The sequence below is a fragment of the Agelaius phoeniceus genome, chromosome 13 (genome assembly GCF_051311805.1).
Source record: "Agelaius phoeniceus isolate bAgePho1 chromosome 13, bAgePho1.hap1, whole genome shotgun sequence".
NCBI lineage: Eukaryota > Metazoa > Chordata > Aves > Passeriformes > Icteridae > Agelaius > Agelaius phoeniceus.
The window spans coordinates 18369177-18394405 of NC_135277.1; the positions used below are offsets into that span (position 1 = coordinate 18369177).

At 58.1% G+C, this 25229-nt stretch overlaps 2 protein-coding genes across 6 annotated transcripts; one reads left to right on the forward strand and one right to left on the reverse strand.

Annotated features, from left to right (window-relative positions):
• Window positions 1-207: 207 nt before the first annotated feature.
• Window positions 208-5594, reverse strand: NR2E3 (nuclear receptor subfamily 2 group E member 3). Of its 2 annotated transcripts, XM_054642229.2 has the most exons (8): window positions 4212-5594; window positions 3007-3157; window positions 2184-2287; window positions 1855-2103; window positions 1584-1765; window positions 1146-1377; window positions 965-1070; window positions 208-890 (listed from the first exon to the last, which is right to left on the reverse strand). In XM_054642229.2, the coding sequence occupies exons 1-8, from the start codon at window positions 4267-4269 to the stop codon at window positions 758-760; spliced, it is 1215 nt and encodes a 404-aa protein (XP_054498204.2). In that variant the 5' UTR covers window positions 4270-5594; the 3' UTR covers window positions 208-757. The 2 variants fall into 2 exon arrangements, with proteins under 2 accessions (XP_054498204.2, XP_077041723.1); XM_077185608.1 differs by having other exon boundaries at window positions 965-1377.
• A 6343-nt stretch (window positions 5595-11937) lies between these two features.
• On the forward strand, window positions 11938-24138 carry AP3B2 (adaptor related protein complex 3 subunit beta 2). 4 transcript variants are annotated; one of them, XM_077185382.1, is made up of 27 exons: window positions 11944-12212; window positions 15039-15114; window positions 15226-15300; window positions 15411-15506; window positions 15593-15753; window positions 16301-16367; window positions 16919-17101; window positions 17186-17365; window positions 17600-17697; window positions 17970-18024; window positions 18104-18175; window positions 18331-18393; window positions 18611-18743; window positions 18826-18935; window positions 19009-19185; window positions 19270-19456; window positions 19557-19675; window positions 19893-20004; window positions 20313-20514; window positions 20591-20753; window positions 20837-20891; window positions 21472-21578; window positions 21691-21922; window positions 22018-22102; window positions 22531-22628; window positions 23288-23426; window positions 23655-24138. In XM_077185382.1, exons 1-27 carry the CDS (start codon window positions 12100-12102, stop codon window positions 23803-23805), a joined length of 3309 nt encoding a protein of 1102 aa, XP_077041497.1. In that variant the 5' UTR covers window positions 11944-12099; the 3' UTR covers window positions 23806-24138. The 4 variants fall into 4 exon arrangements, with proteins under 4 accessions (XP_077041498.1, XP_077041499.1, XP_077041497.1 ...); XM_054641946.2 differs by having other exon boundaries at window positions 11948-12212; window positions 17189-17365; XM_077185383.1 differs by lacking the exons at window positions 23288-23426; window positions 23655-24138 and having other exon boundaries at window positions 11938-12212; window positions 21998-22102.
• The last annotated feature ends 1091 nt before the right edge of the window (window positions 24139-25229 follow it).

Below are 25229 nucleotides of genomic sequence, written 5' to 3' on the forward strand. Positions count from 1 at the left end.
ATTGATTATTTAATTCAGATTATTTATACTAATTTTACTTATATTTAGTTTATTTCTGTTCATATAATTTCTTTTCAAGGTACTTATATTCAGATTATTGATTTTGATTTATTCCTATTTGGGTTATTAACATTCAGCTGGTCCCCCCAGTCCCCCACCCAAGGGGACCCAAGTCATTGGCACAGGGACTCTGGCTGCAAAACTCTCTTTATTCCGAGTATAAAATGGGGGACACAAGTGGGAGACCCTTGAACGCAGGGACAAGGGTCTGTCACCACGGGCTGGGGTCACCCTGGCCAGTGTCAGCCCTGGCCTGGCATCAACCTGAGGCTGTCCCAGTCGGGTGTCACTCCCAGGTGTCACCACCTGTGGCCAGTGTCACCTCTGGGCTGGTGTCACTCCCGGGCTGGCACCAGCCTTGGCTGTTGTCACGCCAGGTTGGGTCATCCCTGGGTTGGTGTCCCCGAGGCTGCCCCCTGGGTGGCAGTAGCTCCTCATGGTGCCAAGGTGTCTCTGCCTGGGTTCCTCCAGCATTTGGGACACCATGGAGATGGACCCAGTCAGGTGGTGCCGGTGCCTTGGGCACGCACTTGGGGACATCCCCCAGGGAAGCTCTTCCCAGCTCCCACAGTCCTGGACATTGCCCCAGAGATGGGACCATGGGCACCTTCAGAGCCCGGGCTGAGGAGCCCTAGGCTGGGGGTGACAGGGTGCCAGCAAGGGTGACAAACAAGCCGGGTGACAGCAGGAAGGGGGTTCAGTTCTTGAACATGTCACACAGCAGCTTCTCCATGGGGGTGTTGCCGATGGTGCGGCGGAAGAAGAGCAGCTCCACGCGCTCCGAGGAGATGAAGCGCAGCGCTGGGAGGAGCAGCAGCAGCTTCCCAAACCTGGGGATGGAGCAGTGGCCATGGGTGGGTGTCCCACCCTGGTGTCACCCGTGAGGAGGTGGGGACAGCGGTACCTGACGGGTTGCCCGGGGTAGTGGGAACGGTTGTGCTGGCCCAGCATCACCTGTGACTGGTCCTGCAGGTTCTCCACCTGCTCGGGGTCCTTCAGGCCACGGGTCTCTGCAGGGACAAGGGGGTGACAGGCTGGGGAGGGACATGGGGACGGCCAGTGGTGGCTGCTAGGGGTGGCCTCACCTGGTTTGAAGAGCACCACGGCCTTCATGCAGGCAAATTCCGTGGGGTCAACAGCCAATGCCTTGAAGCGGCCGAGGGTCTCCTGCAGCGCCCGCACGTCCAGGGTGGCTGGCAGCAGCTTCCCAGGGCCCGGCTCAGGGACAGCCAGGAGCGGGCAGCTCTCCAGGGGCATGGACCACTGGATGGCACAGAGCAGGAACAGCTCACTCCATGCTTCTTCCAGCAGGATCACCTGGGGAGAGCGGGAGGAACCGCAAAACCTCTGTCACCCCCAAAGTCTCCAGGACCTGTAGCCACCACATCTGGTCGGACTGACGAGCATCTGCAGGGGAACCCTAAGAGTGTTGTGGATATGCTCCAACTGGCTGCTACATTTTTTGGGGTTCCTGTTGCCCCATAGGCAGATCTCCAATTCCTCATGGAGATTGCCAACCCCACCTGGTCACGGAAGGGCAGGTTGGAGAAGACGGGCAGGTTCTTGGCCCATTTCACAGCCATGAAGAGGAGACGTGCTGAGGTCTCATAGATGTTTTCGGGGCTGGCTGCCGGGTACGACGCCACCTGGTACTCGCCAGCTGCCCGCTCCGGCTCACTGCCCGTCACATCCACTGTCTCATCAGCTGCAGGGGTGGAAGAGGACACTGGTTGTCACCACACTGTGGGGACATCCACCACCCACCCACCCCCCTCTCCACTGGCAGCCACTCACCGTCCTCGGGCTCCAGCTTGGCGCAGGTCTCGGCTGTCATCAGGCTGGCCATGAAGCGATGGTTGGTGGGCGGTGTGGGCGCTCGGGGACCCGGGGTGACAGTGGCACCAGGACCACGAGGAGCCGGACAGGTTGATGGGGGAACCTCACATGTGGTGGCCACATGCTCAGGGGGCAGCTCAGCATCCAGCTGGATGCTGTCCAGCTGGACCTGGGCTGTGCTGCGGGGCTGGCGCTCGTTCTGCACAGCTGTGCGGACAAGGTGCCATCAGCACCGGCCACCCCGCTGTCACCCCTGCTGTTTGTCACTGTGTGTCCCCCCATCTTACCGTCCTTGTTCATGCCAGCCTGCAGGCACTTCTTGAGCCGGCAGGCCTGGCACTGGTTGCGGTGAGCCTTGTCCACTGGGCAAAGCCCTGTCCCTGCCTGGCACCTATGGGGAGAGGTGGCACATGGCTGCAGCCCCTGAGGTGGCCCCTGTCCCCGAGGAGGGTCCTCCCCCATAGGTACCATGTCTCCCCCCATGGGTTCCCTCCACCCAACAAGTGCCCCACCACCTGTCCCCAAGAGTGTCCTGTCCCCGGTGGGTGCCCTGTCCCAGTGAATGCTCTGCCTTGATGGGTGTTTGGGCCCCATCAGGGGGCTCTGGACACCCTCTCCACAGGTGCCTCTCCCCCTGCATGCCTGTCCCCTGAGTAGTTTTAAGTCCCCCTAGGTCTCTGCCCCACCCATTGCCCATGCCCTGGGGTCCCTGGCCTGCTGAGTGTCCATCCCAGGGTACCCTACCCCACTGGGGGCCTGCCCCAAGCTCCCTGTCCTGCTGGGTGTCCATCTGCAAGGTTCCTGTCCCACAGGGTGTCCATCCATTCCCTGCTGGGTGCCCCATCCCATGGGTTCCCTGCTCTGCTGGGTGTCCCTACCCTGCTAGGTGCCCGTTCCCCCCACTCCTGCCCCACTGTGTCCATCCCCTGCATCTCTGACACCCGTGGTGGCCATTCCTGGGGTCCCTGCCCTTTGGGGTGTCCTCTCCTCTATGGTGTCTGTCCATGGGACCCTGGTTCTTGCCCCCTGGATGCCCATCCACAGGGTCCCTGCCCCTCTGACTGCCCTTCTGTGCCCCCATTCCCTGCCCCTGGGCGCCCCTGTTCCCACCTGTAGATGAGCTTCCTGCGGACGCTGCGCTTGAAGAAGCCGCTGCAGCCATTGCAGGCGTAGATGCCGTAGTGCTTCCCACTGCTGGTGTCCCCACACACCTTGCACAGCAGCACCGGGCTCAGCTCCTTCCCAGGGGCTGGGCTCAGCCCTGTGGGAGGGGAACTGTCACATCTGGGTTGACTCTGGGCATCCCAATGTCCCTCGTCCCACCCACCAGCCCCTGCTGCCTCCCAGCATCCTGGAGATGGGGTGGCTCCTGTCTCTGCTGTTTCAGCCCAGGGACATGAATGGGGACACCTCAGGGACTCCACACAGGGGTCACCATCTTCCCACAGCCCAGCACACAGAGTGATGCAGGATGGGCTCTCACAGGAATTTTGAAAATTAAAAAAGGGATGAAATGGTGTTCTTAGGGATGGGGACACCAGGCATCCCAGGAAGGGGACTAAGCATCCCAGCAAAGGCTGCAGTCAGGGATGGGAGGAGTCCTGGAGAAGGGACAGCTCTGGGGACATGGGACACCCCAGACAAGAATCACAGCAGGGAACTGTGGGGATCCTGGTAAAGGGCCAGGGACCAAGGGTATCCAGGAGAGGGTTTTTACAGGGGACCCCAGGAATCCTGGAGTAGGGGCATAGCTGGGGACCTCAGGGATCCTGGAGAACAAACACAAGTGAGGACCATGGAGAGGGTCAGGCACTGCAGGCATCCTGGCCTAGGGAAGGACCATGATGGGGACTCAGCATCTTGCAGAAGGATGGTAGCTGAAGACCCCAGGCATCCCAGCAGACCATGATGGGGCCTTGGACACCCAAGATAAGGACCACAAGGAGAAGCCCAGCCATTCTGGAAAAGGTTAGCAATGGAGAACCCAAATATCCCAAACAACTATGATGGGGACACTGGGTGTCTTGGAGATGAACCATAATAGGGACCCCCAGATATCTCAGAGAAGGACCATGACGGGGACCAAAGGCATCCAGAAGAAGGCCATGATGATCCCAGGCATCTCAGAGAAAAACTGCAGTGGAGGACCCCAAGTAACCTGGTGATTGACCACTATGGGGATTCCAAGTATCCCAGAGGATACTGGAAGAGGACCCCCAGCATCTTGGGGAGTGAGCACAGTAGGGGCCCGGCCATCCCAGAGAAAAGCCCGTGTCCCCCCGAGTCGCCCCCGGTGCAGCGGAGCCACCTCTTACCCGTGGGACTCTCATCCAGCCCGGCGCTCACCACCGACCCCGCCGGGGACGCAGCCATCCCGCACCCGGCGCTCCCGACCTATCCCTGTCCGTCTGTCTGTCCCTGTGGATCCCCGCGGAGGCTCCGGCCAGGCGCTGGGTGCTCCGGCAGCTCTGCGGCCAAAGGGGCTCCTGCCTTGCTCTCTTCAAGGCGGCTTAGCGGCGGGCGCTGTGTAAGCAGCCGCCTCTTTGTCACCCTCTTAATCTTTAGTGTCTGCGCGGGGCGGGGGGGATCAATCAGCCACGCGATGAAGAATTAAAAAGGTGCTGAGCCCCAGCCCTGTAACCCTAAACCCCGCGACACCCAAGCCACCCCCCCGCGCGCCGCCGCGGGCCACCGTGGAGGTGTCACCCTGTCACTGCCACCCCCCAGCACTGCCAGGCCGAGATTGCGGCAGAGGAGGGAGATGGGGCTGGGGCTGGGGACCCCCCGTGTGTGTCGTCCTCCCCTTGGGACCCACCAGGTCCTGTAAGCGCATAAGCCCTTCACTAAGGCGGTTAGAGGGGAATAACGAAAAGTGGTAATTAAGGGGGGTAATTTCCCTGCCCCCAAGTAATTAATTACCGGCCCTGATGGCGAGGGGAGGGGGGATGCTCGGTAGGATCCCCGCTGTGCCTCAGCATCCCCTCGCGGGGACGGGGCCCTCCACGGATGTTGGGGCTGCTGACACGGCAGAGGGTGGGGGCCAGGTGGCCCCGGGGTTATGCAACCACCGCTAAACCCTCGCGGTGACAGGGCAGCACAATTTGGGATTTGTGGGCTTTAGCCGCTAAACCTCCCCGCCCCACTCAGGGGGGTGGCGGGTGGCCACCGTCACGGGCCCGGCTTGTCCCCGGCCATGGGCCAGGTTGAGGACAGGGGCTCCCGGCCTGCTGTGCCCCTTCCAGAGGGGCTCAGGGTGTTGATGCCCTGAAGGTGGCCCAGGGGACAGGCCCTGGCAGCAGGTCCCTGCTGAAGGCTGTCAGCAGTGACTCCAGTGGATCCAGGGGCTGAGGATCACCCCTGCAGCATCCTCGACTGATGCGGCTCCATCCCCGCTGCCTGCAGCATTCCTGCATCCCCCTGCCTGCAGCGTTCCTGCGTCCTCCTGCCTGTGGCATGGCTCCATCCTCCCGCCTACAACCTACTTCCATCCCTTTTGCTTGAAGCGTTTCTCCATCTTAACAGTCTGCACTGTGACTCACTCGACCAGCCTTGCCTGCACCATGGCTCCATGTTCCCACGTGCAGCGACATTCCATCACCCCATCACCCTTCCTGACTGTATGGCTCCATCATCCTTCCTGCCTGCACCACGGCTCCTTCCCTACCTGCACCACGGCTCCATCCCTGCCTGCACCATGGCTCCATGCCCTTCCATCCCCCTCCCAGCCTGGGACCCCCATTTCCCCACAGTGCCCTGTCCCACCCACAGCCCCGTGCTGACCCAGATCTCTGACCGCCACCATCTGCGGCAGGGGCCACCTCCTCCTCCCGCAGCAGAATTATGACGCTGGGCTAATGCAGAAGGAGCAAGCTGTCACCTCCCTGCCCGGCCCCTGGGTGCCTCCACACCTCTCACCCAAGGGTGGAACCCTCCCAGGGCTGCAGGAACCCCGGCATCCCAGCGTGCCAGCCCAGCCGTGGGGACACGGGCGGGCAGCACCAGGGCCAGCGGGGAGGGCCAGCATGGCGGTACAGCTGAGTTAGGCTAATTTACCCATCCCCTCCTTGCCGTTGGGTAAAAGCCAGCTCTGGAGCAGGGATTTGGGAGGGGGATTAGCTGGGCCAACCATCTGCTGCCAGCCAATCATCAGCACCTCCAGGAAAGCCAATAATTACAAAAATATGGTTTCCCACCCCGTTTCTCCATTGCACCCTGATGGGTGCTGTCCCTATGGTGGAATCCCTGTGGAGCAGCACCCTGTCCTCTTCCCGGGGATGAGGGCTCCATGAGCACCCAGCTGGGCACTGCTGGGACCCCAGCCTAAGCCCAGCCTGTTTGGGTGAGACACGAGCAGGCCTGGAGGCCTGGAGGGGCTGAGGGTGTGGGTGGGGGTGAAGGAGCAAACGTTAAAGCCCGAGGCGGGGTCGTGACTCGGCCCGGTCACAGATGCTGGGGCAGATGCCATGGGATTACCCAGCCTAAAACCTTGGGATCTGCCCCCCTTCCCCCCAGCAGGCAGAGAGCGTTTAATTACTAATTTACTAATTACCTAAAGATGCTGGCGATGGGCTTGAGACCTGCAGTCAGGAGCAGCCCCAGGGCTCCAGCCACCCTAATCCCACTGGCTGTGGGGAGCTGGTGGATGCACCCTGGCCAGGGACAGCTTGGCTGGGGACACTGAGTGACCCAGGGAAGCACCACTGTCCTGGCAGTCCTGCTCCTGTTGGTGATAGCCTGGAGTGCTGGGGAATGGGACAGGACAGTGGGGACAAGGAGGAGACAATGAGGACAAGGAGAACATGATGGGAACCAGGAGGAGATACTGGGGATCAAGGGATGACAGTGGGGACCAGGAGGGGATGATGGAGACCAAGAGGAGTCGATGGGAGAAAGAAGGGAGATGATAGGGACCAAGAGGTGACAACAAGGATCAGGAGGGGGTGATGGAGACCAAGAGGAGTCGATGGGAGAAAGAGGGGAGATGATAGGGACCAAGAGGTGACAACAAGGATCAGGAGGGGGTGATGGGAACAAGAAGGAGGTGATGAGGACTGGGAGGCAATAATGAGGATCATGAGGGGACAATGGGAACCTGGATGTTTAGATAGTGACCCCGAGACAATGACAAATGGGAAGAGCAGGAGGTGACAGCAGTGACCAGGAAGGGATGATGGAGACCAGGACATGACAACAGGGTCCATGTGAGGATGATGGGGGCCAGGAAGGTGTGACAGAGATCACGAGGGGGCAATGAGATGCAATAGGGTGATGGAGATCATGAGGGGATAGTAAGGACTGAGATGGGATGATGGGGACTGGGAGGGGAGGATGGGAATGAGAAGGGTGTGATGGGTGCATGTGGGCAAGACAACAGAGGCCAGGAGAGGATGGCGGAGATCAGAAGGGGACAAGACCAACAAAAGATGACATGAAGTTCCAGGAGGGTGGCTGTGGGACCAGAGGTGGCTGGGAAGGGTTAATGTGGCCGCCTGCACTGAGCTGGGCCCAGGCCAGGCTCGGGTTTCACCTGTAATTAGCTCTTGTTTATTGGAGGCTCCTTGATAAATGATTCTTTGGAGGTTGCCCGATGACAGAGAGTGACAGTCACCCACCTGAGCCCTGCTAAAGCCTTCACTGACCCCCGGCACCAGGATTAAAGTTTAATGTGACTCTGGAGCTGACCCCAGGCATGCACCATTCTGGGGTGACAGGGCTGGGGACAGGCTGGTGGCCATCCCTGGGACATGGGGCTGGGTACAGGCTGATGGTCTCACAGGACCAGAGGGTTTTGGCACCAAGAGATGATTTGTCCTAAGCCTGGTGGTCAGTGGTTACCAAGGCATTGTGGCCACAGGGCTGTTTCCTGACTCCTTTGGGGTCACCCAAGAAGTTTGTGGATGAAATGTCACACCAGGTTGGGTTTGTCCCCCTGGGACTGGCCCTCCAGGATGGGCACAGTGCCACGGTGCAGCCGGTCGGGGCACATTCCCAGGCACCGGCGGAGCCACCGCGGTGCTGGGGGCGGGCGGAGCTCCTGCCCCGCAGGCACCTTTGGAGCAGCGGCAGCCCGGGAAGCACAGAGCACCGAGGGGACCTTGGAGGCGACCCCAAGGTGAGGCAGCAGGGCACAGAACGAGCCCTGAGGCTGCAGCTTGGGTTTCAGCAGGGTGACATGTCACCACAACTGTGGGGACAGAGAAGTGCCCCAGGTATGGGGTACCTGTCCCCACTCCTGGGCATTGTGTTTTCTCCTTGCAGATGAATCTCCTCGCCCAGGTAAAGGGGGAGCCGGCAGGAAGGACACCTGCAGCCAGGTGCTCCCACCCTTCTGCCGTGGTACCCAGGGCCCTGGACCCCACAGCTGGGACCGGCCTGGTGCTGGCTCTGGGCTGGGGGGGAGGGAGTGGCCGGGGAGGCTGGGCTGGGCTGGGTGCTGGCAGAGATGGGGGTGGCAGGAGACGGGGTCAGAAGGGGACGGGTCCCGTCTTGCCCTGCCCTCTCTCCCCACAGGTGAGCTCCCTCCTTCAGACCCTGCAAGCCCCAGACTGGCTGTTCCTCCAGCCCTGGCACTGGCTGGGCTCCTGGGTATGGCAGGTTTGGGGGTGCTGGCATGAGAATCTCAGCCAGGTGCTCGGGCAGGGGGTGGCAGCAGCCCAGGCCAGGGCTGAGCCATGACACGGGTGCCACTGGGGCTGATGCAAGGTGTTTGTCCCTCCAGGTGAGCAGCTCCAGGCAGGTAAGTGCTGGCATTGCCCCTGGGCCCTGCACTGCCCGTCTCACCCCTGGCACAACTGAGCCAAATCCTGCCCACCCTGCCTTTTCCTTGGCACCCATGGGTGCTTTGGCACCTGGAGGAGGCAGCCCCTTCCCAAAGGGTTTCCATCCACGGAGACCTGGACCCAATCTGTGCTTAAGCCACCAATGGTGTGGGATGAGCCAGCAGGTCAGTGACACTGCTGGTGTCCCCAGGGCACCGGTGGCCCTGAAACACAGCTGGGTCCCCAGGCAGTGACTGGGGCAGTGACCACGGCAGGGTTCTTCCTCTGCGAGGGGCTGCTGGGACAACACTTCAACATTGTCCCCAACGGGGTGGCTGAGCCCCAGCCTGGGGACCTCTTCCTCTTCCCGCTGGCCTCAGGGGGCCCTGGCTGGTGGGGCGCCCACGCTGGCATCTACTGCGGTGACGGGGAGATCATCCACTTGGAAGGTGAGCCCCGGGAGCTGTCATGGCATGGGGACAGCTCCGTGGAAGGACATCTCCACGGGAGGGACATGGGGTACAGAGTCTGCTTCGCCCTGCAGGCAGCTCAGGGATGTCACCATCGGGCATCGTGGCCAAGCATGGCAAGAGCCACCTGCTGCGGACGCGGGGCCGGGCCCGGGTGCTGCGCAGGAAGGGGGCGCTGGACGTGGCCGCGCTGCAGCGCCGGGTCCGGGCGGCCATGGAGCAGCCCCTGGAGTACGACACCATCTCCTGCAACTGCATCCACTTCGCCCTCGCCCTCCTGGGGCTGGGCCACCTTGCTGCTGCCATGGTGGGTGCCGCCTCCAGATCAGGTGTCACCAACCCGGGGTACTTTGGCATCTGCTCCAGGCAAGTGTCACCAAACCTCTTCTGTTTTCCCAGGTGTCCCCAGCGCTGCAGTGATGGAGGTGATGGTGTGTCACAGACATATTTTATGAAAAATCCTTTTGCCAGGATCTTTTCTCCTGAGAAGCTGAGAAGCTTCAGCTTCTCCATGTTTTGCTGCTTTGGAATATGATTTGGAGAATTGTTTACCCAGCATGTGAAATTGTTTTTACTTGATGACCAATGACAGCCACCTGTGTCGAGGCTGTGAGCAGTCACAAGATTTTATTATCATTCCTTTTCATTCCTTGCCAGCCTTCTGGCAATCCTTTCTTCTATTCTTGTAGTATAGTTTTAATATATCATTTTCTTTTAATATAATATATATCATAAAATAATAAATCAGCCTTCTGAAACATGGAGTCAAGATTCTCATCTCTTCCCTCGTCCTGGGACCCCTGCGAACACCACCACAATGGTGCTCCTATGGAATATGTGGGACTGGAGCATCCTCCCCTGGGCACCAGAACTGCACCAGTGATTTGCCAATCCTCCTGTGTGGCAATAAACAGTTGCATGGAAACCCTGTGCCAACCCTGTTTGATTTGTTGTTTTCTCACTTTTCCCAGAAGCTGCTGTCAAGGGACCTTGTCACCCCTTGAAGGGAGAGGCTGCTCTTTGCTCCCCATGGCCTCCTGAGACAATCATCTGCCTCTTCCACTGCTGGCATTTAATTTTGAGCGTAAAAATGAATATTCCTTGGGCTGCTGGGTTGAAAATGGGCCAAAAAGCTGGATCAGGCCTGGCTGGAGGCTGGTGGTGTACCCCAGGGGTCAGCTCTGTGTCCAGTCCTGGTCAACCTCTTCATTACTGGTCCATTTGATGGGGTAGAGTGTATCTGCAGTGAGGGAGAGCGAGTCACCAACCCGTGGTGATGCTGGCACCCCAGGGTGCTGAGTCCTGTGCTGAGCTCTCCAGCATGAGAGAGACAGGGACACGCTGGAGAGACACCACAAGGGGCCACCAAGGGTCTGGAGCATTTCCCTGGGGAGGGAAGCTGGATGAGCTGGGGCAGTTCAGCAGGGAGGAGGGAATGTCCAGGGGGATTTTATCCCTGTTTATTGGGGGGGGAAGAAGGGGGAATCTTCTCTGTGTCTCCTGAGGGTTGGGGTCTCCAGGAGAGCAGCAGGGTCTCCAGGAAGGTCTGAGATCCAAGCAGGGCTGGGGGCCCTGGGAGGCCTGGAATGAGTGTGTTTCTGTGCTAAAGATTAATTGGTGTCCATTAATTAGATGCTTTATTCAATTCTGCTACCTGAACCCTGGCCATTTTCCCTCACTGCCCCATTCCTGTGGGATGGGGGGAGTGCTGCCCCATCACACAGCTCCAGGGCTTGTCAGTTGCCTGGAGAAACAATAGTGGGAATATCTGCCAATAGTATAAAGTACCTGGGAAAAATCAAAGAAATGCAAACACAATCTTATAATAACATAAATAATGATACCTTATGACTGATATAATTTATAGTAATATATAAAATATATATATGAAACACTGTAATATGCATAGTCATATCTACAATAATATTTGTATTTAACATCTGTAGTATAGTTAATATATGATCATATATCTAGTATATAATTCTTATCATGTTATTGATAATAATAATATTAAACTACAATATCTATAAGAATAATATAAATTAATACCATACCTAATATATATAATAATTTAGATATCATATATCATATATACTACCATGTGGAATATAGATCATAACATATTGAATTTTATCAGATAGTAGATAATACATAGTATTAGTACATAATACAATATGTAATATGTACCACATTAAATTCTATATACTATATAATAGAATTCATATAATCTGCAATATATTATAACATATACCATAACATGTAGCATATATAACTTATTGCATATATTATATAATATATAAACTGTAGAATGTAGAATGGTTTATGGATTATCTATAACATAGCATGTTATAGATATGCCATTGAATATGGCAAATATATAGTATTGCATACTTAATGAAATCTGTAATATATTATAATGTAATGTAATAAATAACATGCAATATATGGTATACAGTATGCAGCATGTAATAGAGTATATAAATTATATGTAATGTATAAATAAATGTATATTATGTATACTGCACACAGTATTACATATAAAATGTAATACAGTAGGATTTAATAATTCATATTATAACACCCGAACATATAACATTCTTTACTGTAATGTAATCTATTTTAAATACATCTAATTGTAATCATACACAATCATCTCTATTACAATAATTATAAGATTTTTGTGGTTCTGTATGTGTGCGGCTGTGAGCTGAGTGACTGTCCCTCTATCACAGCCATGTCCCCAGCTTTGCTCTCCTAAGCTCACCCGTGTCCCGCTCCCAAACCTGCGCAGGTGCGGGGCCGCAGGGACCCCTGTGGGGCAGCCGGGCTCCCCTTGCGCCGCCGTTCCCGGTGCCGGCGGGGGTCGGTGCAGCCGGGCTGCCCCCGGCGGGGGCCGGGCCCGTCCCCGCCCGCGCTGACATCAGTTCCCTCCCGCGTCCCCCCCGCATCCCGCATCCCGCATCCCTCCCGCCGCCATGGCCGCCAGCCCGGCCTACGGCGAGGAGAAGGGCGGCTCCTCCAGCCTGGGCGAGCCCGAGTACGGCCACGACCCCGCCAGCGGCGGCATCTTCTCCTCCGACTACAAGAGGTGGGGACAATGCGGGCGCAGGGGACAAGGACGAGCCGGCCCGTGCGGCCGCCGCTGAGGCCTTCGCCGCCGTGATCGGCGGGGATGTGGTACCCGAGCCGGGGCTGGAGCGGCCCCCGACGTGGGGACGGGGACAGGGACGGGGATGTGGATGAGGATGGTGATGGGGATGTGGATAGGGATAGGGATAAGGATGAGGATGGGGACAGGGATGGGGCAGGGAATGCGGTCACGTCGCCGCCACCGTCGCTGCAGGTTGCAAAGGCCGGAGAGGGTGGGAACACCGCGGGATTTTGGAGACGGTGCGGTTGGGGAAGATGTGCGGAGATCCCCCTTGAGCTTCCCACCCTCGGGCTGGGGCATCCCGGGCACGGTGTTCCCACCACGGGATCTGCTGGCTCCTGTGGCTCTCCTGAGCTCACCCCCCCAGCGCATCGAGGGGGGCGATGTTGAGGAATGTCACCCTGCCGTGGGACAGGCTCCTGCGGGGGGCAGGGGTGAAGAGCAATGGGGGGTGTGCTCCTGGAGCTGCAGGGATGTCTCTTGGCCCTCCTTAGTGTCAGTGTCTCCCACTCTGGCACTGTCCCCCCCTCCCTGCTGCCCCAGCAGGAAATCACTTAATCACCATCTGACAGTATCACACTCTCTACCCCCGGCTGTGTCCCCCAGTCCAGCAGGGTCTCCCCATCCCTGCCCCTCTGGTGGTATCCCCCCATTTGACAGTGTCCCTCCTGTCCTGATTCCCTGGCAGCGTCCCCCACTTTGAATGCGTATCCCATCCTGATCTCTTGGCAATGTCCCCCGTTTGGGAGTGTCCCCTCTCTCCCTGTACTCCTCCCTAATGCTGCAGAGTGTCCCCCATTCTGGATGTGTCCCTGATTTGTGATCTGCTGGCAGTGTCCCCATCTCACTGGGTCTCCCCTTCCCTGAACCCCTGGCAGTGTCCCCTTCTCCCTGATACTCTGGCAATGTCCCCCAGTATGACAGTGTCCAGCCAGTCCTGAGCTCCTGGCACTGTCCCCCACTCTGGATGTGCCCTGCATCCATGACCTTCCAGCAATATCCCCATTTCATGCTGTCCCCCCCTTTCCTGATCCCTTAGTAGTGTCCCTTGCAGTGTAACACTCCCTACCCCTGGCTGTGTCCCCCAGTATGACAATTTCCCCCAGCCCTGATCCACTGGCAGTGTCCTCCAGTCTGGCAGTGCCCTCTATCCATGACCCACTGGCAGTGTCCCCATCTCAGAGTGTTTGTCCCTCCCACAGGCCCCGGGCAGTGTCCCCCAGTTTGTCCAAGTCTCCCTCTCTGATCCCTCCTTGGCAATGTCTCCCAGCCTGGAAATACTCCCCTGCTCCCATGTCTGCCAGTGTCCCCTGACCCCCACTGGCAGTGTCCCCCACTCTGGAAGCATCCCCCAGCCCTGACACGCTGGTTGTGTCTCCCCGTCTGTCCAGGTTACCTCAGTGATCTGCTACCAGTGCCTCCCACTCTGGCAGTGTCACCGCCCTTGTGGCAGTGTCCCCTTACCCCTGACCTCCTGGCAGTGTCCCTCACACCCACAGTGTCCCCCACATCCACAGTGTCATTATAATCTGCATGCTGCTCTTTGCCAGAGCCACACCAGGTCTGTCACCAGTCCTGTGAGCCATCTATGGCATCCATAGCACATGGGACAAGACAAATGCACCCAGTGTGACCCCACCTCCCAGGTCGGACACCCACAGGTGCCCCATCATGCCACCCTACCACCCAGGCACAGTGTCCCACCATGATGTGCGTTCCCTGCCCAGGACTGAGCCACTCAGCACTGGGGAAGGAGCTCCCTGCAGTGTCCCCAGGTCCCAGCTGCAGGTCAGATGTCACTTTGGACGTGACATCCCAAGCTGGCCTCACCCACTGGGAGCTGCATCCTGATCTCAGCTGCAACCCAACCCCAACCACGGCATCAGGTTTCAGCCCACTGTGCAGGGCAGAGGAGCGGGGCCACAGCCCTGTCACCATCCCCAGGGCCACTACCGCCTGTCACAGCCATGGTGTCCTTGCCGCCAGTGCAGAAGCTGCTGCGGCAGCTGCCGGTGGGGCCGGCTGGCTGGCCGAAAACACCAGAGGGTGCTGGTGTGGCCGAGGAGGTGACAAGCCCGGTGCTGGCCCCCGAGGCTGGACAAGCCACCTGCTACAGCGCCCTGCGAGCCGATGAGCTGCGGCCACTCGCCGGCACCAAGCCCGCAGGGGACACTGGCACCGGGCCACCACCGCGGTAAGACTCCCCCAGGGAGCGCCCCCAGGACCCTCTGGTGATGGTGGCTCTGGACGTGCATCGTCCCATGGGTGTCACCCTCAAATGCAGCCTTGCAGGTGTCCCCAGTTTAAGGGGTGACCAGTGTCCCTTAGAAAAGAGGACAGTGGTAACAACTTTACAAAAGGCTGGTGGCATTTTCCCAGTCCAGGGAGGGGACCAGGGAAGGACTTTGCATCAGGGTGTGCTGGCACATCCATGCCACTATGTCCATGAGGAGACAAGGGATACCCAGCCAAGCCAGGATGGAGCTGGTGATGGGCACCTGTGGTTTAGGGTGACAACCACAGCCAGGATGGGACGGGGTTCTTGCCCCAGTGCCTGGGATGAGGATGGCACTGGGCGCTAGCACCATGCCAGTCCCTCCAGTTCCTCTTTCACCTTGCTGTAACTCAACTCCTGTCCCCATAAATATTTCATGATGAAGGGTTGGATTGCCAGCCTGATGGAAGGCTGGGATCAGAAAAAAAAAACTAAAAACAGGTAAAAATGTGAAAATGGGATTTTTTTTCCCCCCTGGTGTGGTTCAGGCATGATGACCTCAAGGAGATGCTCGACAGCAACAAGGATTCACTCAAGCTGGAGGCCATGAAGAGGATTGTGGCGGTGGGTGTTGTTGTCACTGGTGGGGACCACTGCTGGTGCCAAGCTGACTCATGCTGTACCAGCCCCTGCAGTGCCAGCTGCCCAGTGTCACACCACTTCTTTTCCCCCTAGATGATTGCCCGTGGTAAAAACGCCTCTGATCTCTTCCCAGCTGTGGTGAAAAACGTTGCCTGCAAGAACATTGAGGTGAGGAAGATCTTGAGTGGCCCTGGCAGCATCCCAGGGTCTGGCACTTTCCCTGTTTTTGGGGATTGGCTGGAGTTTGGGGGCTCTGAGGTGGCACCTTCACCCTGCAGGTGAAGAAGCTGGTGTACGTGTACCTGGTGCGCTATGCAGAAGAGCAGCAGGATCTGGCCCTGCTCTCCATCTCCACCTTCCAGCGAGGACTCAAGGTGGGCTGGTCTGAGGACCCAGGGGAGGTCAGGAGGAGCACTGAGCCTCCCACAGCTGCACTGCAGCCCCCCTCATGTCCCCACAGGACCCCAACCAGCTGATCCGTGCCAGCGCCCTGCGGGTCCTGTCCAGCATCCGCGTGCCCATCATCGTGCCCATCATGATGCTGGCCATCAAGGAGGCCGCCTCGGACATGTCCCCGTACGTGCGCAAGACAGCCGCCCATGCCATCCCCAAGCTGTACAGGTAACGGGGAGGGGATCAGCTGCTGAATGTAAGGTACACCAATTGTTGTGATAAAGCAGCCAGGACTCAGTTTCTTCATGCAGAAGAGCCAATTCTTTAGTCACAAAGCTGATATTTACAGGAAATATCAGAAGGCACTGTATTAGACCTAATTGGCTGACAATACACTGACACTCAGTTTATTAGTCAGTAAATGGCCAGGGTGTACATCTGTCAAGTCTCTCCATTTTTGGTTAGTTTACATATTTTGTTCACTGATTCCCATGGGAGAGATTTCTTGTTTATTACAGGTGCAGACAGTTTCTTGCTAGAATAGCTTGTTATGCTAACTGCTTTCACTCCTGTGATTTTTCACACGGGAAGTTACAAGTTAACTGCTAGCTTAGCTAGAGTAATGAGTTATAGGGCCTAAATCATATTTTAGAAGGCCTTTCTTTTATAATTTCTTTACCTGTATGCAACATCAATAAGGGTCTTGGCTGCTTGGTACAGGCAGGGATGGGGAGGAGTTTGGTCCAGCATCACCTGCCCTGCTCCTCCCTCACAGCCTCGACTCAGACCAGAAGGACCAGCTCATCGAAGTGATCGAGAAGCTGCTGGCCGACAAAACCACAGTGAGCAGGATTCTGTGTCTCCCCCACCTCTAAATCTGGGAACATCACTGGCCTTGTGCCCTCATGGGGATGGAGGTGTTCCCACCAAATTGGTGTCATCTTGGGGATGCTGCAATCCCCACAGGGCTGGCATCGTCATGGGATGCCATTGTCCTCACTGATCCAGCATCCATGAAGGGATGCAGCCATCTCCCAAGCCAACATCTTTGTGGGGATGTCACTGCCCCTAGCAAGACAGAATCCTCATAAGAATGCCACTGTCCCCACTGATCCAGCATCCTCACAGGAATGCAGATCTTCCCACCAAATTAGTGTCCTTGTGGGGATGAAGCCATCCCTGGAGAGCTGGCATCCTTGTGGGAGTGCTGCTGTCCCTACTGGGCCAACAGCCTCATGGGAATTCATCAACTCCACTGAGCTGCCATCCCTACAAGGAAGGGTTGCCCACCAAACCAGCACCCTTATGGAGAGATGCCACCATCCCCACCAAACCAACACCTTGTTGATGATCCCACCACTCCAGGAAGTCACCCCAAGCTTTTCTTCTGCAGCTGGTGGCTGGCAGCGTGGTGATGGCATTTGAGGAGGTTTGCCCAGAGCGCATAGACCTCATCCACAAGAACTACCGCAAGCTCTGCAACCTGCTCATCGATGTGGAGGAGTGGGGGCAGGTGGTCATCATCAACATGCTGACCCGCTACGCGCGCACCCAGTTCCTCAGCCCCAACCAGAACGTGAGTTGGGATGTCCTGGGAGCCCCTAGGGAGGTGGGGTGAAGGGGGAGTGTTCTTGGGAATGAAAATGATCCCACCTGCCAGCAGGAGTCCTTGCTGGAGGAGAACACTGAGAAGGCTTTCTATGGCTCTGAGGAGGAGGACGCCAAGGATGCCAAAGCAGAGGCAGCCTCGCTGGCCAAGCGCAAGCCCTACGTCATGGACCCCGACCACCGCCTCCTTCTGCGCAACACCAAGCCCCTGCTGCAGAGCCGCAACGCTGCAGTGAGACCCTCACTCCCACCCTGTTCCTTCCCCAGGGCCACTGGTGGTGTCCATCTGTCTGGGCTTATGATGTCCCCACAGTCTAGGACTCACTGGGATGCTTGAGGGACACCCAGAAGTGGATGTCCTCAGGGTCAGGCTACCTCCAAGTGCTGAGAGTGGGACTGGGGGACATGGCCATTCCTCAGGGTGTCCCCCATTCCCACCATGTGACACTTGGGTGTGTGTCCATAGGTGGTGATGGCCGTGGCACAGCTCTACTTCCACCTGGCACCCAAGGCAGAGGTTGGAGTCATTGCCAAGGCACTGGTACGGCTCCTGCGGAGTCACAGGTCTGTGGCACCTTGGCTGTGGTGGTGTTATACCCCTCCACCCCAGTTGTTGGAACCTATGAGGAGCTCCAAGACCCTTTTTGAGAGACCCCCCAAAAAGCCTATCCCTTGAGGGACATCAGGTTGGAGGTCTTTTTGGGCTGGTCCAGACATGGGGTGACAGCATCTTGGTGGCACCAGGCTGGTGGTGGGTCCTGGCCCATATTCACAGGGACTTACTGAGGGTGCTTGGCCCTTGCCCCAGTGACCATGTCCCCTCTTTGTCCCCACAGTGAGGTGCAGTATGTTGTGCTACAGAATGTGGCCACCATGTCCATCAAGCGGCGGGTGAGTCTCAGACTTGGTGTGGGAGGAGTTGGCCCTGTTGACCCAGAGATGACACTAATGTCTCTGGCTGTACATGCAGGGGATGTTTGAGCCCTACCTGAAAAGTTTCTACATCCGCTCAACGGACCCCACACAGATCAAGATCCTCAAGGTGAGCTGGAAACACCTGTCAGGAGTGGGTTTGGGGCTTCATGGAGCCCTTTCTTTGGGTCAGCTGTCCTCATGCCCTGGGGACAGGAGGACATCAAGACCCTTGTGCCCTGTCACCATGACCCTGTGCTGCTCATCTCTTCCTCATTTCCACAGCTGGAGGTCCTCACCAACCTGGCCAATGAGACCAACATCTCCACCATCCTGAGAGAGTTCCAGGTATGCCATGGCCATACTGAGGCTGCCACCCTGGCATGGCTCTTGGTGCCAAACCACCACCATGGAGGGGGCAGAGGAGAGCCCCTCCAGGAGGAGTGGGCTGAGGCCATACCAACCCCATCAGCGGTTCCAAAGGGCCCCAATGTGTGACCACTGCCAGGGGGGATGTCCAGCTCTGGCACATGGGTGACATGTCATGTGTGCCCTTCACATGCAGACCTACATCCGCAGCATGGACAAGGACTTTGTGGCGGCCACTATCCAAGCCATTGGGCGCTGTGCCACCAACATCGGGAAGGTGCGGGACACCTGCCTCAATGGCCTGGTTCAGCTCCTCTCCAACAGGGATGGTGAGTACACACAGCAGGGTTGAAATGGGAGCTCCATCACTCTCAGGGCAGGACCCAACTGAGGCTGGGTCTCTACCTGCAGAGCTGGTGGTGGCCGAATCCGTGGTGGTCATCAAAAAGCTGCTGCAGATGCAGCCGGCCCAGCACAGCGAGATTATCAAGCACATGGCCAAGCTCACTGACAACATCCAGGTTGGTTGGGGTGTTGCTGAACCACAGGAGCAGGGGATGGCAGCAGTGCCACATGTCTGGGGGCATTTCACAGGTGCCGATGGCACGGGCCAGCATCTTGTGGCTCATTGGCGAGTACTGCGAGCACGTGCCCAAGATCGCACCTGATGTGCTGCGCAAGATGGCCAAGTCCTTCACCAACGAGGAGGACATTGTCAAGCTGCAGGTCATCAATCTGGCAGCTAAGCTCTACCTGACCAACTCTAAGCAGGTAGTGGGGATGTGATCCTAGGGTGAGCCTCAGTTTCCCTGCCAAGGAGGGAGAGGCCAGCCCTGAGCATGTTCTCTGCTGCAGAGCAAGCTGCTGACCCAGTATGTCCTCAACTTGGCCAAGTATGACCAGAATTATGACATCCGCGACCGGGCTCGCTTCATCCGCCAGCTCATTGTGCCCACTGAGAAGAGCGGGGCCCTCAATAAATACGCCAAGAAGCTCTTCCTGGCCCAAAAACCGGCTCCCATCTTGGAATCTTCTTTCAAAGGTACCCATCCCTGGTCACAGGGCATTGGGACATGGGGCACAAGCTGTCACCACAATGCTGCATGGCTCTCCCTGAGCTGCCTCCTTTCACCTCGTTGTAGATCGGGACCATTTCCAACTGGGCTCCCTGTCCCATCTGCTCAATGCTAAGGCTGTGGGCTACCAGGAGCTGCCCGACTGGCCGGATGAGGCCCCTGACCCCTCTGTGAGGAATGTGGAGGTGCGTGGAGCACCTCGGGTGCATGGGGGAGGAGGGGCCAAGGTGGGGACACTGACTCAAGGTCTTGGAAGAGCCCCAGAAGGTGCCTATGTACTGCTCACCTGTCCCCATTCCCTCTCTAGTGCTCACACATCCACTTGGGGATGGGGGACAAGGGTGGGTGTTTGGATCCCCCAGTCATGGGGATGGCCCTGCTCCATCAACCCTGTGCCAACAGGTTCCTGAGTGGACCAAGTGCACCAGCCGGGAGAAGAGGAAGGAGAAGGTGGAGAAGCCTTTCTACTCTGACTCAGAGGGCGAGTCAGGGCCCACGGAGTCAGCAGACAGTGGTGAGGACCTGAGGGCACGAGATATTGGGCAGTGGTCACTGTGGCCATCAGGCAGGTGCCACAATGGTGGGGCATTGGACAGGGGACATGACAGTGGAGACATCCCGTCATGGGAGGGACATGGCAGGAGATGTAGAGGGAGGCAGTGGTGGGCAGTGGGACTATCCAGGAATGCAGTGGGAGGATGCAGTGGAGAGGCAGCAGCAGGTGTGGGGATGCAGTGGGAGGATGGAGGATGTAGTGGGATGAAATGGGAGATGGAGAAATGTGGGGGGACACAGCAGCAGGGCTGAGCTGTGCCCCCACAGAGCCCGAGTCCGGCAGCGAAGAGAACGGCAGCAGCAGCAGCTCTGGCAGCTCCAGCTCTGGCAGCGAGGAGGAGGATGAGGAAGAGGAGGAGGACGACAGTGGGGAGCAGTCAGAGGACAAGGAGGAGGAGGAGGAGGAGAAGAGGCCAAAGAGAAAGGACAAGGAAGGTTCCCATAAGGCAGTCTTGGGGACCACAGGCAGGTACACCCTGGGAAGGCAGGGGGATGCTCCCAGTGAAACCCCCACTCCAATCCCCTGAGCTGGGCTCTCCCTGCAGCCCCAGCGAGGAAGAGGAGGAGGAAGGGGCAAAGAAGGCCAAGAAGAAGGCCCCGCAGGGGAGGAAGGGCCGTGCCGAAACCTCATCAGAGGCCAGCACCTCCGAGAGCAGCTCCTCTGGCTCCGACTCGGGCTCCGAGGCAGAGGCCAAGCAGAGGAAGGCGGTGAGGGCTGGGATGGGCTGGGATGGGGGCTGCACAGGGATACCTGGACCCTCTATTGAACTACCATCTCTGTCTTGCTGCAGCCCCCCAGCAGCAAGGCCAGCTCCAAGGAGATCTCCCTGCTTGACCTGGATGACTGTGAGTGGCTGCCTGGAATACGTGAATGGCGTGGTGGTGGTGCTGGGGAAACTGAGGCATGAGCACTCACCCCAGTGCCATCAGGACTCCATGGGTCCTTTGGGAGCTGCAAAGCTGGGACAAGAACAGGTGTGGTGAGGGGTCCTTGTCCCCAGAGGATGGCTGTGGGACAGGCAGCTGTGCCTATTGGATTGTCCCCATGTGGCTGTGCACAGGGACAGCCTACAGGGTTGTGTCTACACCCATGGAGCTGTGCCACTGGGCTGTCCTTGTGTGGCTCTCCCCATGGGACTATGCCACCAGGGCTGACCCCACATGGCTGTCCCCCATGGGGCTATCCCCATGAGGCTGTCCCCATGGAGCTGTCCCCATGGCACTATGCCACCATTCTGTCCTCATATGGCTGTCCCCATGTGGTTGTCCCCATGGAGCTGTGGCATTGGGCCTGTCCCCATGCTATTGTCCCCATGGAGCTGAGCCACTAGAACTGTCCCTGTGTGGGTGTCCCTATGGGGCTATGCTCACAGCCATGGGGCTGTGAGCTCTTTTAACCCTTTCCTCCCCCCTCCCCACCTTGCAGTCACTCCGCCTCCTCCCCAGCCCATCCCCTCCAGCAGCATCATCTCCACCAGCCTGGTGACTGACCTGGAGGGCCTCACTCTCACAGACACCTCCCTGACACCCACTGTAAGTGTCCCCCATGCCCTCCCTGGGGAGGTCCCAGTCCTCCTGTCACCTGTGGGGGCTCCTGGGCCCTCTGCCACCTGCAGGGGTTGCAATCCACTGTCCCCTGGTGCAGCTGCTGAGCCCGGCATTCAGTGCGGTGAAGACCTACGAGCTGCTGCACCGCATGGCAGGCGAGGGGCTGGCGGTGGAGTACTGCTTCAGCCGCCGGCCCTTCCCGGGAGACCCCCACATGGTGGCCGTCCAGATCCAGATCTCCAACAACACCGACACCGAGGTGAAGAACCTGCGGGTCAACGAACCCAAGCCACTATCTGGCATGCGGATACAGGAGTTCCCTGAGATCGGTATGGCATGGCACGGCGTGGCTGTGACGCTGTGGGAGAGTGGGGACAGGGGTTGGGTGGGAATGTGGGATGTAGTGGCAGCCCTGTGGTTCCAGAACACCTGGCGCCAGGGGACACAGCCACCGTGGTGATGGGCATCGACTTCTGTGACTCCACCCAGGCGGCAAACTTCCAGCTGTGGTGAGCATCTGGCGCCGGGCAGGGCAGGATGGGTGTCCCCAGGGATGCAGGGCATCAGGTGCTCCAGAGATGGGGAAAGTGGGATAGGTATCAACATCCCTCCAGGTAGCAGGAGACAGGAGACAGCAGAAGCAGGGCATGAGGGGATGGAGGACAGCAGGACAGGCACCAGAGTCCTTGCAGGGAAGAGGAGATGGTCAGGTGGGCATGGGGTGGTTGGGGGACAGCAGGAAATGCACGTGCCTCTCTGTAAGGGGACAAGGAGGCAGCAGCAGCTCCAGGTCCAGCCTGACAGGTTCCCCCCATTCCTGAGCTCTTTTGTGCCACAGTTTCCGCAGTCACCCCTGCCCAGAGCAGGGATGGGAAGCAGGACATGGAGAGGGGACATAATCTGAGCACATGCCCCTCTCACCTGCCTGTCTCCCCAGCACCCACACGCGCCAGTTCTACGTCTCCATCCAGCCCCCCGTGGGGGAGCTCATGGCCCCTGTCTTCATGAGCGAGAACGAGTTCAAGAAGGAGCAGGGTGAGTGGGGCCAGGGATGGGGACAGGGTGCTGCACGGGCACCCACCACTGACACTCACCCCCAATTTTGTCCCCTCTGCCGCCCTCGCTGTGGCCCTAGAGCACCTGGCACGGCCGGGTGAGGGTAAGTGGTTGCTCAGCTGGCCCCTAGACTAGCTCTGCTCCCCTCACACCCCCCCCCTGCACCCCCAGCCTGTGGGCTGGGGTGACCACCCTGGTGTCAGGGTGGCCTTGTTGGGTCTCCACAAAGTGTGAAGGGCCCATGTCACCCTGGCACTCCCAGAACGGTGTCTGTGAGTGACACCCTGTGTCTTCGTGCTTCTGGATCAGCACATCCTCACCCTGACCCCATGGATGAGGGCAGTGTTGAGCAGGGGGCTTGGTGCCCTGTAGCACCTGGCCCCATTGCTGCCACTGTCCAGAGGAACCCACCCCCAGGGATGTGGCTACTGCCACCAGGCAGGCACATAGGCATGAGCCCAGGAAGGGTTATGAAGGATTTTCCCAACTCCACTGAATCCTGAACCAAGAGCAAGCAGAGCAGCCAGCTCAGGATGTCATGGGGAACCTGAACGCAGGCAGCTGGAGGGGTATGTCAAAGCAGGGCCCAGCAGGGTGTGTGGCCAGAGACGGGCAGGTGCCTCTGTTACCTGCTCTAGGGAAGCTGATGGGCATGAGCGAGATCACAGAGAAGCTGACACTGCCTGAGAAATGCCGAAGTGACCACACCATCGTCCAGCAAGTGACCTCGGCTGCCAACGTGGGCCGCGTGCCCTGCGGTGCCAGCAATGAGTACAGGTAGCTGCACCTCCCCACCTGGATCAGGCAGGCACTGTCACCCCTCCATTCCCATCTGAATCACAGTGGGGACACTCAGGGCTTCCTTTAGGATGAGGAGCCTGCATGAACCCAAATGGGACAGTAGCCATGGGTAGCAGGCACCTGCCTGTCTCCACCAGAGCATCCCATGGGACCAGAGGGTGACGGGACAGGTTGCCTTGAAGCTCTGTGTTCACCACCCAACAGGTTTGCAGCCAAGACAGTGACAAGCGGGAGCCTGGTGCTCATCACCCTGGAGCGGCGGGAGGGCTCCACGGCCCAGCTGACCATCAACAGTGAGAAGATGGTCATTGGCACCATGCTGGTGAAGGACATCATCCAGGCCCTGACGCAGTGACAGCCGGGCTCTGTCGCACCCATGGCCCTGCCCTCCCACCCCTTCTGCCCCATGCTGCTCCCCAAAACAATCCCTTGCACCCATTTCTGCCAGGTTTTTTCCTGCCCTGATCCCAAAAGGGGCGGCAGGCAGTGACTCTCGGGCCAGCTTTGCTGCTGGGTGGAAGGAGCAGGATGCAGCAGATGGGATGCAGGGAGGTGTCCTACTTGGAAGGGCAGAAGCAGTTCCAGCCCCCATGGAGCACAGTGTGGCCCCAGTCCCTCACTGTCATCTCCCAATGTAACCCTTATTTATTATGTCCAGGATCTCCCAATAAAGCTCTTCTCCAACCTGCTCCCTTTCCCTCCTCTGTTCTGTGGGCACATCAACCCCAGATTCCCCCCATGCTGGGCTCTGCCAGCCTTCCCAGGGCAGCCACAGGGGACATCAGGGGACCAGCCATCCCTTAGCTGACTGAAAACATGCAGAGTGTCCCAGGGGTGGGTGGCTGCTGGGCCCTGCAGAAAACCTGGCACATGGTGTTGGAGTGAACCCCCCAGGGCAGGAGGTGCTCAGTCAGAGCAGGGATCTGAGGAGTCTTGGGAGGGTTCCAGCTATTTATTCAAGGCAGAATTGCTCATGCTTCGACCGCAGAAATACCTGCTACGTCAGGGCTGGGTCTGTTCTGCAGTGTCACTGGAGGGATTCCTGGGGCCAGCTCGGGGAGGCGTTTCATCTCCAAACTGGGATTACAAAAAAAGAAGGAAATCTGACTCTTTATTAAGATCTCTCCTCCCAGCACGGGCTGGGTGGGATTTCAGTGAGCACTGGCTCTCTCCATCCAAAGCTGCAGCTCAGCGCAGAGTCAGGCCCGGCACCAGAGGCAGAGGATGAGCAAAGGACATGCGGGAAGGTCTGAATCCCGAACCGCCTCCGCTGCCACAAAAAGGGTGAGGGGCTTTCTGCTTTTTCCGGGTAAGAGATGAAAAAATCCCCTTTGTGTTTTCTGATGGGTGAGGAATTCCTGGCTGGAGCAGCAGCAGCAACCACTGGGTGTCAAGTGCTTGTTCCATAGGGAAAAAGCCCATTCCCATAAGGACAGGGGCTGGAGCTGCAGCTGCCTCACAGGGAGCACAATGATGCCACCACCCTATTTCCCTTAGGGAGGCTGATTTAACCCTTGGGCTCCTATCCCTTCATGGGCTTGGCAAGTGCCACAGCCTGTGTGTGGAGAGATGCCCTTGGAGACCTCACTTTAACCCCCTGGGGGCCCATTCCTTCATGGGGGGTTCAGTGAGCATCACAGCCTGTGTGTGGGAGCTGCCAGCACTGAGGCGTCCCTGGGAGGGAGTTTGCAGCCAGGCATCAGTGTCACCACTCCATTCTCCTTAGGGGGACTGATTTAAGCTCTTGGGAGACTCATTCTCCCATGGGGAACCCAAAGA

Excerpts from the sequence above, each read along its gene's own strand:
- AP3B2 (XM_077185382.1), top strand. The coding sequence starts at position 12,100 with ATGGCCGCCAGCCCGGCCTACGGCGAGGAGAAGGGCGGCTCCTCCAGC. Across the intron at positions 16,368-16,918 it reads TGCTGGCCGACAAAACCACA|CTGGTGGCTGGCAGCGTGGT; the intron begins GTGAGCAGGATT and ends TTTCTTCTGCAG. Across the intron at positions 19,457-19,556 it reads CTTGGAATCTTCTTTCAAAG|ATCGGGACCATTTCCAACTG; the intron begins GTACCCATCCCT and ends ACCTCGTTGTAG.
- NR2E3 (XM_077185608.1), bottom strand. The coding sequence starts at position 4,269 with ATGGCTGCGTCCCCGGCGGGGTCGGTGGTGAGCGCCGGGCTGGATGAG. Across the intron at positions 2,288-3,006 it reads CGCAGGAAGCTCATCTACAG|GTGCCAGGCAGGGACAGGGC; the intron begins GTGGGAACAGGG and ends CTCTCCCCATAG. Across the intron at positions 1,766-1,854 it reads CAAGCTGGAGCCCGAGGACG|CTGATGAGACAGTGGATGTG; the intron begins GTGAGTGGCTGC and ends CCACCCCTGCAG.